The sequence below is a fragment of the Medicago truncatula genome, chromosome 6 (assembly GCF_003473485.1).
Source record: "Medicago truncatula cultivar Jemalong A17 chromosome 6, MtrunA17r5.0-ANR, whole genome shotgun sequence".
Classification (NCBI taxonomy): domain Eukaryota; kingdom Viridiplantae; phylum Streptophyta; class Magnoliopsida; order Fabales; family Fabaceae; genus Medicago; species Medicago truncatula.
In genome coordinates this window covers 33,071,207-33,082,922 of record NC_053047.1, presented here as the reverse complement: position 1 = coordinate 33,082,922, position 11,716 = coordinate 33,071,207, and the positions used below count along the sequence as shown (strand labels likewise).

Sequence of the window (11,716 nt, the reverse complement as noted above, 5' to 3'; positions counted from 1 at the left end):
GATGTTATGGTGGATATGGTGGTGTTGAAATGAAAAGCTGTGGAGGACATCGAACAGCCTGATATGTCTGTACTGTCGGCTAGGGGCTGTTCGGTCACATGGCTCTAGGCGCGCGACAAAACCTAGTACGGTACAGAAGCTAGAATAGTAGGGAGCACAAGGTGGTCGAAGCCAACAACAATTTACATTAAAAGTAATGTGGACGCGGTGATTTCTAAAAAGCAAGGACGCTTTGGAGCGAAAATGTGTTTGAGAAATGACAATGGAGATTTTATTCGTGCGAAAACTTCATGGTATCACGGGCTTGCATCACCACATGAGACAGAAGTTTGGGGCTTAAAAAAATTACAATGCTTTCAGTTATTAAATTCATATTTAAGCTTTTGTAATAGTATGCAATAAAGACTACTAAAATAACACAATGATGGCCGAGTTGGATAACATCAGCTTGTAACTCGAGTGGAGGCATTAATGTGGTGGAACATGGTTCAGGATTCATTGGGTTTGGCTTGAGGATGCAATTTCTGGCGTGCCCACTCCAAGTTGAGAGTTGATTAACGGAGCCTGAGCGAAAGCCCAATTTCATTGGTTCTAGACAGAAGAGCACCGCGTGAGGCTGGCTTAATAGAGTTATTAGACTATTATGTGAATATCTCTATATTTACGAATATCATTATTGTAAATTAAGTGTAAATTTTTGGCTCCCAACAATGGAGGGATTACAGGCCGTCACACTTCTGGTCTAATATGCCTAGTGAGCCTAGCTACTTGAACCACCAGTTTAAAAAATACGTAACAAAAAAAAAATAACACGGATGCAAAAACTCGATGGCAAAAGAAAAAATCATGTTAATATAGTAAAAAATCCTAACTAAAAGAATTTAAAAACAGAAGATCCTATCAACCAAATCAATCACATCGGGTTTTAAATTAAGGTCGTCTACTACTATCTCGACCGCGCTGTAACAGGTTTTTACGTTCCTAAAATTGCAACGCGACAAAGATTAAAGCTGCATCAACCGCATTTGACTGAATTCTCGAAGTTTCTCCCCAAATGCAATAGTATTACCACTTTCTGCATCACAACACGACAACAAAAATCATCGCATATACAACAAAGTGTTAAGCCGTGGAATTACTAAAATTGTTAATAATATGTAAGAAACAAACCAGAAAAGCAGTCAATTCGTGATGCAATTGAACATTTGTTTGCAAGATTGCGAGCAATTCGACCTTTATTCCTGGAAGAGGCTTTGCCAATGAAAGAAGAGTTGTATATAAGACCATATTTGGAAGTTCTTCCTCTTGTTTTTGGAAATTAGAATGCAACAACATGAAATATGCAGCAACATAAAATATTATAAATTAGAATTTAGAAGTAGCAGTTGTACTATAACATCAAAATTGTAGACTAAAATTATTTGTCTTCCTGGCAAAATACACAAGTCTTTGCTTACCTTACAACATCCACATCTATGAATTTGAAGGAAGGAAGTAAAGTAGTAGATAAGTTACATGTTACATGTAGCATGTAGTTGTAGTGTTGTGAAACCAGTTCTAAAGTAAATAGATAAATAAAAGGTTGACAAAACACAAGAAATTGGTCACATAGTTTGGTAAATTGTGCCTATGTCTCTGACAACATAGCAGTTGTAGTAGTTTTTTTATTAGGGTTACAGACTATGATTCAGTAATATTCTTAATCATCTACGAATATTAGTATATAAAATGTGTTCAATTTATCTCCACGAATATTTTCAAAATATCAATTTTTTTAATTGTTGATAATAGATGATTAAGAATATTAATGGCTAAAGTTCTACATTTGGATGTGTAAAAGTAAAACAATATCAAATCATATGAGACGAAGGAGTATATTTTGTATCTATAAACTTTTTTAAATTTGGTTGCAAGTTAAGGACTCAGAAAGGGCTAGCTATGCAGAATAATTATCTAAGCATTTTGTTAACAATTTAAGGATTGAAACCTGGTTTCCAAGGTTCCCTAGCAAGGTTAGCAAATTCTGTGACTATGGTTTGAGAAACAGGATGAACTGATCGAAACACAATGAAAACGGATATGGGAGGCACTATATACCATTCTCTCACTTATTGAATTCCTAACCAATGCTCTAATTGATAAAAAAAAAACTACAATTACACATGTTTATTAAATAAAGATATTTACAAATTTTTAGTTTTAATCAAGACGATCATCACGACACGAGTACTAACTTGATCACTAGCTGCAACAATTTCTAATCAAATATTACTTATCTATAGATCTGAACTCGGGTTGTTCTTATAACATGTGTTCGAATCTCAGACACGAGTTTCTTTGTGTTATAGCATTTAATCATTTCTTCAAATCTCAGACCACGTCAAATATATAAGTTTGGTTCGATGAAATCCTGACTACTTTTACATAGCCATTGACAGACAAATTAACTACTTTTTTCAGTTGTAGAAGGGATTTCTTTACGACACCACAAAGAGTGTATCCTGTGATTTGGTGCTCGAACCAATCTAGAATCCCCTCTGTTCCAGTTGGCAATCAAATATTCGCGCTTCTAGCCTCATGTAGTTTCTGTTAGTTTAGCATAAGAAATATTACACTATGAATTAGGAAATAAGTTATAAGTCTTCTAAATATCAGATATGTACATGGAACTATAAGTAGCACAACTAGGCATGTTACAAGTTTTGGAATCTTCTCTTTTCTGGTAGGGACAGAATTTAGTTTGAGAAACCCGTCTCCCTATAGTCGTTTCGACCTGGTATGCACATTTAAATAAATAAATCAAATGACAATAATAACTTATAATATAGCAACAAAAAAGTAGACATGTTTCATTATGAAAATTTAGTATAGAACAACTCTTCACATTCAGCAAAAAAAAAATATAATTACATTTCTCCATTATAGCTTAGAAAGAGCGGAGAGATATCTCTACAGTCCTTTCTAGTTTTCCATATTTTTGGGGAGAGGGAACAATTTTTTAGTATTAGAGAAGTAATCTAAAACGCAAGTACTCACCAGTGTCCAGATTCGCACACAGATGAGATGAATGAAGATACGTTGAGATGCAGAAGTAAGTATCATATGCAAATAATATCATTACCCATTGCCATTTCGAACAACCAACATATTCTTTGGTGTGAACCACCTCTAGACATCTTGCATGACAATGCAAAAGGCAAGACAGCTACATATGGATTTCTGGCAAAGTACAATAAAAAACGAATGAATGCCGACAAAACATTCCGAAAAGAAAACGTATTACAGAAAAAAGTAAATGTGTGGTCAAAATGAAGGAAATATTAAAGAGAAATGAAAGAAAAATGATAAGGAGTAGCAGATAAAAGTAAATCAATATTTCAGAAAAAAGGAATTTCTTTCTATTAAGTTATAACATTTCAATTTTTTTCTTGATGTACAATGCAGATTTTTAATCTCCTCATGCACTCATTACAACATCAATGTAATGCTTGGAAGGTCAAAACTAAAATTGTGAGTTATAAAACAAAGTTCTCTATTTGATCAGCAACATTTCCTTTGAAGGCGCGCCACTTTCATTTGTTAGATCGAAAACAAAATTTAATGTCAAAAAGGTTTTATGATAGATACCCTAATATTCATTCAAACATATAAATATTTCCACCACATATATGCTCTGTTTCTAACTTCACCTGTTGGACAAAATCTACACATTGACATTAACGGTCTTCACACTCCCTAAGAAATGACAAGTTATGCATATTTAGAAATATATTACTTTGGGATAATAACCATGTTCTAGAAGTGACTCAAAATTGGGGTTTTTGAAAATTGCCAAAATCGGGGTTCAAATTGGAGAAATTGGGGTAGCGTTGTTTCAGCCTTTCCATTGGACAAAAATCGATGGCCGAATAGAAGAATTGGGGCCCAATTTTGCCAACAGAAAATAAACAGAAACGTATTTTTTCCAGATTTTGTAGAACACTTTTACTATAAATAAATATAGACTTGTATCAGAATAAACCTTGAGAGAGAGAGGGGCCGAAAACAAAGGTTTAGAAACATACAACAATCTAGGGTTTGTAGAGTTTACTCTTGGCAACAAACATTAGGGTTGAAATTGATTCACCTTGGTAAACACCGTTAAGATTGAGTCTCTTGGTCACGGAAAGAGATTGAGATTTAAGTAGAATTAGGTTTGAAGACTTATTCTTGTAACCCTTTGATATCTCTTTTGTAAAGTTACTCGTCATTACAGTGGAACGGAGGACTGCTTTCTTCCCAGTCTAGGTCAGTATTGGACCGAACTGGGTAAACAAATTTTGTGTGTTCTCTCTTCTTTTTCTCTAACTGTTTTCTACTCTTGCTTATAATTGTTTCCACGTTGATATTGGTTGTTCGATTACTTTACTCCACACATCAAGTATTTTACTGGTGTGATTTTTAACGAATTCACAACAACCCAATTTCTTTTTCAAAAGATCTTTCACAAAGATTAAGATTAAAAGCATTTATGCTATAAGGATCTTACTTGTAACAACATTCCTCTAGGATGCTCCGCAATTCATTAGACGTGGTGTGAAAGTGGCCACCTTCCACCACACCTTTTAAAAGTTGTAGGATGAAGGGATATAGTTGGAGGCCCAGAGAGATGGATTACCAAATTTTCATCAGACCTGATTGCTTCCGATGTGTAATAGTTGAACAAAAATCCAGGTTGATAGCTATGGCTTCTCCTTCCTGCAAGACACAAGCATTCAAATGCAAACCAGGTTAAAAATGCATGTACTACTTAAGTTAGCCATATATTTATAGGTCAGGCCACTTTAAAACAACATATTTTACACTTTCAAAACTTTGACTGCACAAATTCCAAAATACTTTTCCAAATTTTGTTTACTTAACTAGTGCCCCATGCCACTTGTTAGCATTTTGCATATGTAATCGACCATATACAGAAATTAATCAAACGTTTATATAAAGTGTAAACAACAAAACACAAACCTGCAATGTTGTGATTAAGAAACAACAACAAGACGGTTAACTTTACGATGCACCTTAAACCAAGGAATGTCTTTCTATACTCTTTTTTCCTTATCTTTTGTGATAATTAAGGTTTGTTTGAATATGCATCCTCCTCCGTGTTGCTTTACTCCTTCAACATGTGGATTCTCATTTGTTCACTAAATTTGATTTCATAATAACTCCACAAACTCATTTTCTCATCGTCGGTATACATGATATTATCTATTTCGAATTGTTCACGGAATTCACTCCAGAAAAAACTCTCCTCATCTTTAGTAGAATAATAATCCACTAAATTAGTCTCCTCATCCACACAAGATTTGTCCATTTCTGACACGAGATTCGTGTGAAATTGTGATGATGAAGTATTGTTATTTTCTACATAAGGATTAGTGAATATCACATCCTCATCCTTGTTGCTTTTCTCCTTCCGCACATGGATTCCCTTTTTTGCATGATAAAGAACATTCTCAAAATAAATCTGCACATGGATCCATTCATTTTTTAAAAGTGCTTTGTCCATTTCAGACATGAGATTTGACCATTTAACCCGTTCTTCCAATTTCAGATTCAACAAACATGTCTCTTCCGAGTACCGATAGAGAAATGAATAATGTATCCAAATTTCATCAGTACATTCATAGCCATTCACAAAATAATTGATTTTTAGTCGAGGCCAACTGGAATCCCCTCTTTTTGGTCGAGTACGAGTACGAAGAATACAAGTAATAGAAGGGATCTTTTTGCGAAACCAGAAAGAAATTGTGTCTCCCTCCATTTGGTGCTCGAACCAATCTGGAATCCCCTCTTTTCTGGTTGGTGAATAAATATCGCTGCATCCAACCTAATAAAATATATTACATTATCAATTATGAACGATATAATGACTTAGTACCTGTTTGCCATCACGGTGGGTGCCCACCAAAACCACCTTTTTCTAAACTCTCCAATTTGGAGCTTCTTTATTTTGACGGTGGAACTGTATTGGGACGTGCAATTAAAGTAGAAAATGTGATGGCAAACACACAATTAAATGTGAAGAAAAAAAAATCAAGAAAGAACAACAAACCTGACCCAATAACATTCTTCTACTTGTGGAATTCAATGAATTGCATCTTATTGTAGACAAGCAATATAGATTGGGTGGAATCCATCTAATTTCTTCAAGAGCCCAGCAATAATCCAATTTAAGATCCTTAAGATGGCGACATTCACTAAGGCACTCGGGAAGAATTTTGAAATCATTGTTAGACAAGTCTAGATATTTCACATTAACAAACCACTTGAGAAGTATTGGAAGACATTCATCTGAAAGGATGTTATCGTGGAGATTAAGATGTTTCACACTTGATAACACTATAGAATTAATTTTATCATCATCTTTACGGAACCTGAGCATTCTTTTTTTTGAATTTTTTGAAGAAGTAGGGAACCTATGGATATTACTTCTAGTTATTTGTAAGTCACGAAGTTCACTGAGATTTTGAAATGAAAATGGCAATTCTCCTATGGAAGTACCGTCCAACAAAATACTTTTCAAATTTGTCATCTTGCACAATAATTCTGGAAAACTCTTGAGACTCCAACACTCAGAAAGTTTCAATTCCTTAAGAGAGGGCAGCCGTAAGGGTGGAAAACTTTTGAGCTTATAGCATTTCCTTGCATTTATGATTTCAAGTTTACTTAGGCATCCAATTGAATTGTGAATTGTAATTAAGTTCCAACACTTTTTTAATGAGATCTTTTCTAAATTTGGAAGACCTGAGACATCGGGTATATGAGTTAAAGAGTAAAAATGGTTCAATATCAAGACTTTCATATAGTTGAATTCCTGCATACAAAAAAAAATGAAATTATAACCTAGTAGTGAATTTATACATGATAGGAAAATGAAATTATTTCACTTGCCTGGCTAAATATACTAGATGATAGAGAGGGCAAGCAATATCTTTCCCATATCAATACTTTCAAAGTACTTGGAAGATACTTCAGACTTTTGGAGAATTGACTATTTCTTATGATAAGTGTTTTGATATTTGTCATCTTCTTGAAGGCCTCTCCATTGTTTCTTGTGAGTTTCATGGAGGGACAACTTAGAAATATCTTTTCAATTTTATTCGTGCCCTAAAAAAAAAACATGAATCAACCACAATACAAATAAGATACAGAGAAAATGAACATGTGATTAAGTGTAAAGAAAACTAGTGTGAGTAGGTCATATATAATTCCAAAAATAGCAAAGTAGTGGATAAAGCTAAAATAGTAAATTGTTCATAAATATTATTCTTACTTTGTTGTTCTGTAAAACATCAAATATATCATCGTGATACCACAACCTACTACGTTCTCCAGGCTCTTTAATTGATTCATGTCGGACGATTTCTTTACCCATGTCCTCTAACAAGTCATGTAATGTCACCAACTCAAATTTCATTCCGTGTCTTTGAATACTAGTCTTTATGAGAGATTTATCAACCAGCGCTCTGAGGTGGCTTTTTATGCAATGACCATAATGATATTCAAGTATCTCTTCGACATATGCCGATTCACACCAATTAAAGAAACAAGCAATATCCAAAAAGACACTCTGTTGTTCTTCGTCCAAAGCGTCAAAGCTTACTTTAAGTATTTTTTGGATATCTTCAGGTGGAATTCTTTCATACTTATCTAATGTAGACTCGCATTCTGTTGTACTCATTCCAAACAAGTTGGAACCCACAACTTCTAAAGCTAATGGAAGGCCAGAAGCATATTTAATTGCACGGTTTAAAATGTAATCATAGCTTGAATCATTTTTTTTACTTTTAAAAGCCTTTGTTCTTAACAATTCAAGAGCTTGTTCCTTATTTAAACCATATGCTTCGTATATTTTTGTAATCCCATGAGATGATAACAAATGTTTGTCTCGAGTGGTAATGATGACTCTGCTGCCACGACCGAGCCAGCTAGGCTCTCCGACCAAAACCTGCAATTGCTTTAGTTTGTCAATGTCATCGAGAATCAACAAAACTTTCTTTTGACATAGCCTTCGCTTTATGATTGGAATTCCTTCATTAACATGTCCAAACTTAGTTTCAAATCCGATTGATTTAAAGAGAAGCTGCTCTTGAAGATACTCTAAGCCATGTTGAACTGAATTTTCTCTCACATTGTGAAGGAAACACTTACATTCAAATTGATTAGCAATCAAATTATAAATTGCTTGAGCAAGAGTTGTCTTGCCCATTCCACCAGTTCCAACGATTCCTATTATGCATACTCCATTATATCCCAAGTCTAGAAGTGAATTCACTTCTGAAATTCGAGATCGAAGACCAACAAGGTAATCAGTAACATGTAAAGGAATTTGGTTAATCTTGTTGGAGACGTCTCTAACTATTTTTTCAATAAAATCACGTTCATATTCATTTCTGTCCAATCATAAATATTTAAATACATGCATTAGAATAATAATCACATATATGTCTTGATATATAATAGGGTTCCCTATTATATATGTCTTGAATATTGATATATATTATTGATATATAATATTGGTATGAATATTCTTTAATATCGAATGTTCGCATAAAATCACGTTCATATTCATTTATGTCCAATCATAGATATTTAACTATACGCATTAGAATAGCAATCACATATATGTATTGATATGTAATAGGGTTCCCTGTAATATATGTCTTGATATGATCTATAATATTGATATATAACAATGGTAAGAATATTCTATAATGTCGAATGTTCACATAAAATCACGTTCCTGTTCATATCCATTTCTGTCCAATCATAAATATTTTATATACATGCATTAGGATAACAATCATATATGTTTTGATATATAAAAAGGTTTCCTGCAAAAAATTGATTGAGAAGTGAGGACTTCAGGGTTGATTTTTTCTTCATAATATAAAATTGTTGTGAATTCGGCAATTCCAAATCTCGCATTAATAAAGTTTAGATTCGTGGGACAAGTATCAATGATAATCAATAACAAAAATAACCACAAGCAACAACAACAATCTAGAACCAAGTGTATTGCAAAACCAATATCAAACCAAAGAATAAACAAGATAAAGAGAGCAGAGAAAAGAGAACAAACAACACACCAAGAAATGTTTACCTAGTTTAGTCTAACAATAACCTAATTTGAATGAGAGATTGATTTCTCTAATCCACTATCAATGAGTTCTTTACATAGAGATACAAAAGGGTTACAATAAAATAGCTTTAACAAGCTCACGAAGAATAAATCTAATTTCTACCATTTTTTCAATCTCCTCCCATGAACAAGATACTCAATGATTTCACTCACCCAAGATGTTTCCCAATTGTTTCCCAACTCTAGAATCTAACCCCCAAAAGAGAATCAACCCTTAGCCTTTAATTTCCTAAGGCTTTGTTTGCAAGTTTGGAGGGGAAGGGAAGGAAATGAAAGGCTTGGAAAAAAAGAAAGGAGTAAATGGAAGAAATAGAGAACATTGGAAGGAGGGGGTTTTGGGGGTTTATTTTTCTTCAAAATATAAAACCCTCCTCATTTTGGGGAACTACAAAAATTGTAATGGATGAAGGTTTTTTTTTAGGGGGTGGGGTGGTTTGGGAGGCTTTACATGAATTCTTCAAATTTAATACATATATTGATCATAAGCATTAATTTATCACTCTAAAAAAAATACTCTTTAAGAAAACGTGAAAGATTTCTCAATTTTTCCCTATATTTCTCTCCCCCCAAAGTCTGTCCTTCCCCTCCCCCCTCCAAACTCCCAAACAAAGCCCAAGGATCTTCTCTTTTGGTTTCCCAAGACCTATCCAAGTTTCACATAAAGACTCTCCTTTGATGTGTTTCCAAACCCTATGAATCTCTTCCCAAGAGGCACAATCCCTTTTCCAAGAGCCCCCCTTTGGGTTCTCAAAGATTCACATCTTGAAGCTTTGAACCTCACCCAAAGACCCTCAACCTTTAGTATCTAAATACCCTAAAAGTTCACTTCTTTGATTTCCATGAGATTCATCAAGCTTACTCAACAAATGAGTCAAAGGATGCTTATACAGTGTTCAAATCCAGGCAATATCATGTCACGATTTTCCTAAATCATGCCACGATTAAGCTCGTACATTGCACCCTTATCCCAAAATCGTGTCACGATTCCCAAATTGTGGCTTACATTAGTTTCCTTCAAGTTCTGCCTAAAACCGTGTCACGATTTCACACAAACACAAAACTCCAAAGTTTGAGTCATTACCAACAAAACTCTTCCTGATCATTTGGGAACAAAAAAATTGTATTAAAAGAGGTTTTGGAGGGTTTATACGAATTCTTCAAATTTAATCTATGTTATTATAATATTCTTAAAATTAAAAGTATATTTATTATTCTCTAAAAAAATACTCTTAAATAATGTGAAAGATTTCGCTAATTTACTGCATTTTTTTCTACCCACCAATGTCCTCGATTCCTCTTCCCTCCAAATCTCAAACAAAACAAAAGCAATAAACACTTAATTTCAGAGCCAATTGATAAATCGATTGCATATTCTACAGATAACTTCATAATCCGATTATAGTACCTTCACCATAAAAAGTGTTAGGGTTATTCTCAACGTACTTTTAGTTTTTTAATTCGAGTTTCTCTAGAATTCGTCGCATACAACTCCTAAAGCAATTTTGGTTCATAAATTTATACAAAAAGAGAATTCATCGTATACAACTCACACTTGCACACAACACCATACACATATACTAAAAGAGAATGTTAAAATACACCTTCATAAATATAGTGCATGTATGTATCGTAGCATTTCCCATATATATTGTGTGTGTGTGGTGAAACAAGATTGAAATAAAGATGGTTACCCTTGATTGAAATGATGTCCAGATAAGTTAGCAGCTTCGTTAAGAGCTTTCTTCCATGTCAGCAACCGCTCCATGTGTTCCTTGTTATTTTGAAACCCCTCTTCATGCTTAGCAAATGATTCACCATAACTGTCATTCAGTTTTCGCACCTGCGAAGGTTCGGTGCCATAGAAAATTGGTAGAACAAGGCGACTCTTTTCCTTGAAGTAGTGAATGATGTGGACAAGTTCGTCTAAACAAAATGAAGAAGAAGCATAGTCTTTAGAGAAGACGATAATGGCAATTCTCGAATCTTCAATGCTCTTGCGGAGCGAAGGTGTGATTTCGTCACCTCTCTTAAGCTCTTTGTCATCAATAAAGGTGTGGATTCCTTTGTCAGAAAGAGCTTTATAAAGATTACCGGTAAAACCGAATCGAGTGTCGGTACCCCTGAAACTAATGAACACGTCATAGATGAAATCATTAGAGAGGGTGGAGGACAAGGATGAAGAAGGTAATTGCATAGCCATGAGAATAAGTGGTAGTGAGTATAGTTTGGTTTGGAGTGTTTGTGTCTATCAGATCTGTAAAAAACATGAACATGAATGAATTATATTTCACGAAAGAGTTATTTATTAGTTTCCATTTATCAATTGTCACGAAACTTCCTAGTTGTTAGTAGGACAGAACCATGTGACTTCTTGGTAATATCATTGACAAAGATTGCTTACGATTCATTTTTGGACAAATACAAGAGTCCATTTAACATTAGTCATGAAACTTCCTTTAAAACTTCCATTTATGTATTATCCATATCAAATGAATTAAGCTCACGAGACATTTTAATTTATAATATATTGATTGA

The 11,716-nt window shown here is 34.0% G+C and overlaps 1 protein-coding gene and 1 long non-coding RNA gene across 4 annotated transcripts; both read right to left on the bottom strand.

The window, feature by feature from the left end:
* Positions 1 to 828: 828 nt before the first annotated feature.
* On the bottom strand, positions 829 to 1,930 carry LOC120580912 (uncharacterized). Its single transcript, XR_005646677.1, has 2 exons — positions 1,171 to 1,930; positions 829 to 1,075 (listed from the first exon to the last, which is right to left on the bottom strand). It is a non-coding gene; the product is annotated as an uncharacterized lncRNA (long non-coding RNA).
* A 381-nt stretch (positions 1,931 to 2,311) lies between these two features.
* LOC11418244 (TMV resistance protein N) lies at positions 2,312 to 11,497 on the bottom strand. Of its 3 annotated transcripts, XM_024785797.2 has the most exons (9): positions 10,873 to 11,496; positions 7,313 to 8,432; positions 6,931 to 7,146; positions 6,092 to 6,853; positions 5,002 to 5,866; positions 4,529 to 4,737; positions 3,037 to 3,219; positions 2,664 to 2,773; positions 2,312 to 2,586 (listed from the first exon to the last, which is right to left on the bottom strand). In XM_024785797.2, exons 1-5 carry the CDS (start codon positions 11,379 to 11,381, stop codon positions 5,147 to 5,149), a joined length of 3,327 nt encoding a protein of 1,108 aa, XP_024641565.1. In that variant the 5' UTR covers positions 11,382 to 11,496; the 3' UTR covers positions 2,312 to 2,586; positions 2,664 to 2,773; positions 3,037 to 3,219; positions 4,529 to 4,737; positions 5,002 to 5,146. The 3 variants fall into 3 exon arrangements, with proteins under 3 accessions (XP_024641565.1, XP_039691092.1, XP_024641563.1); XM_039835158.1 differs by having other exon boundaries at positions 2,312 to 2,773; positions 5,055 to 5,866; positions 10,873 to 11,497; XM_024785795.2 differs by having other exon boundaries at positions 2,312 to 2,773.
* Positions 11,498 to 11,716: the final 219 nt, after the last annotated feature.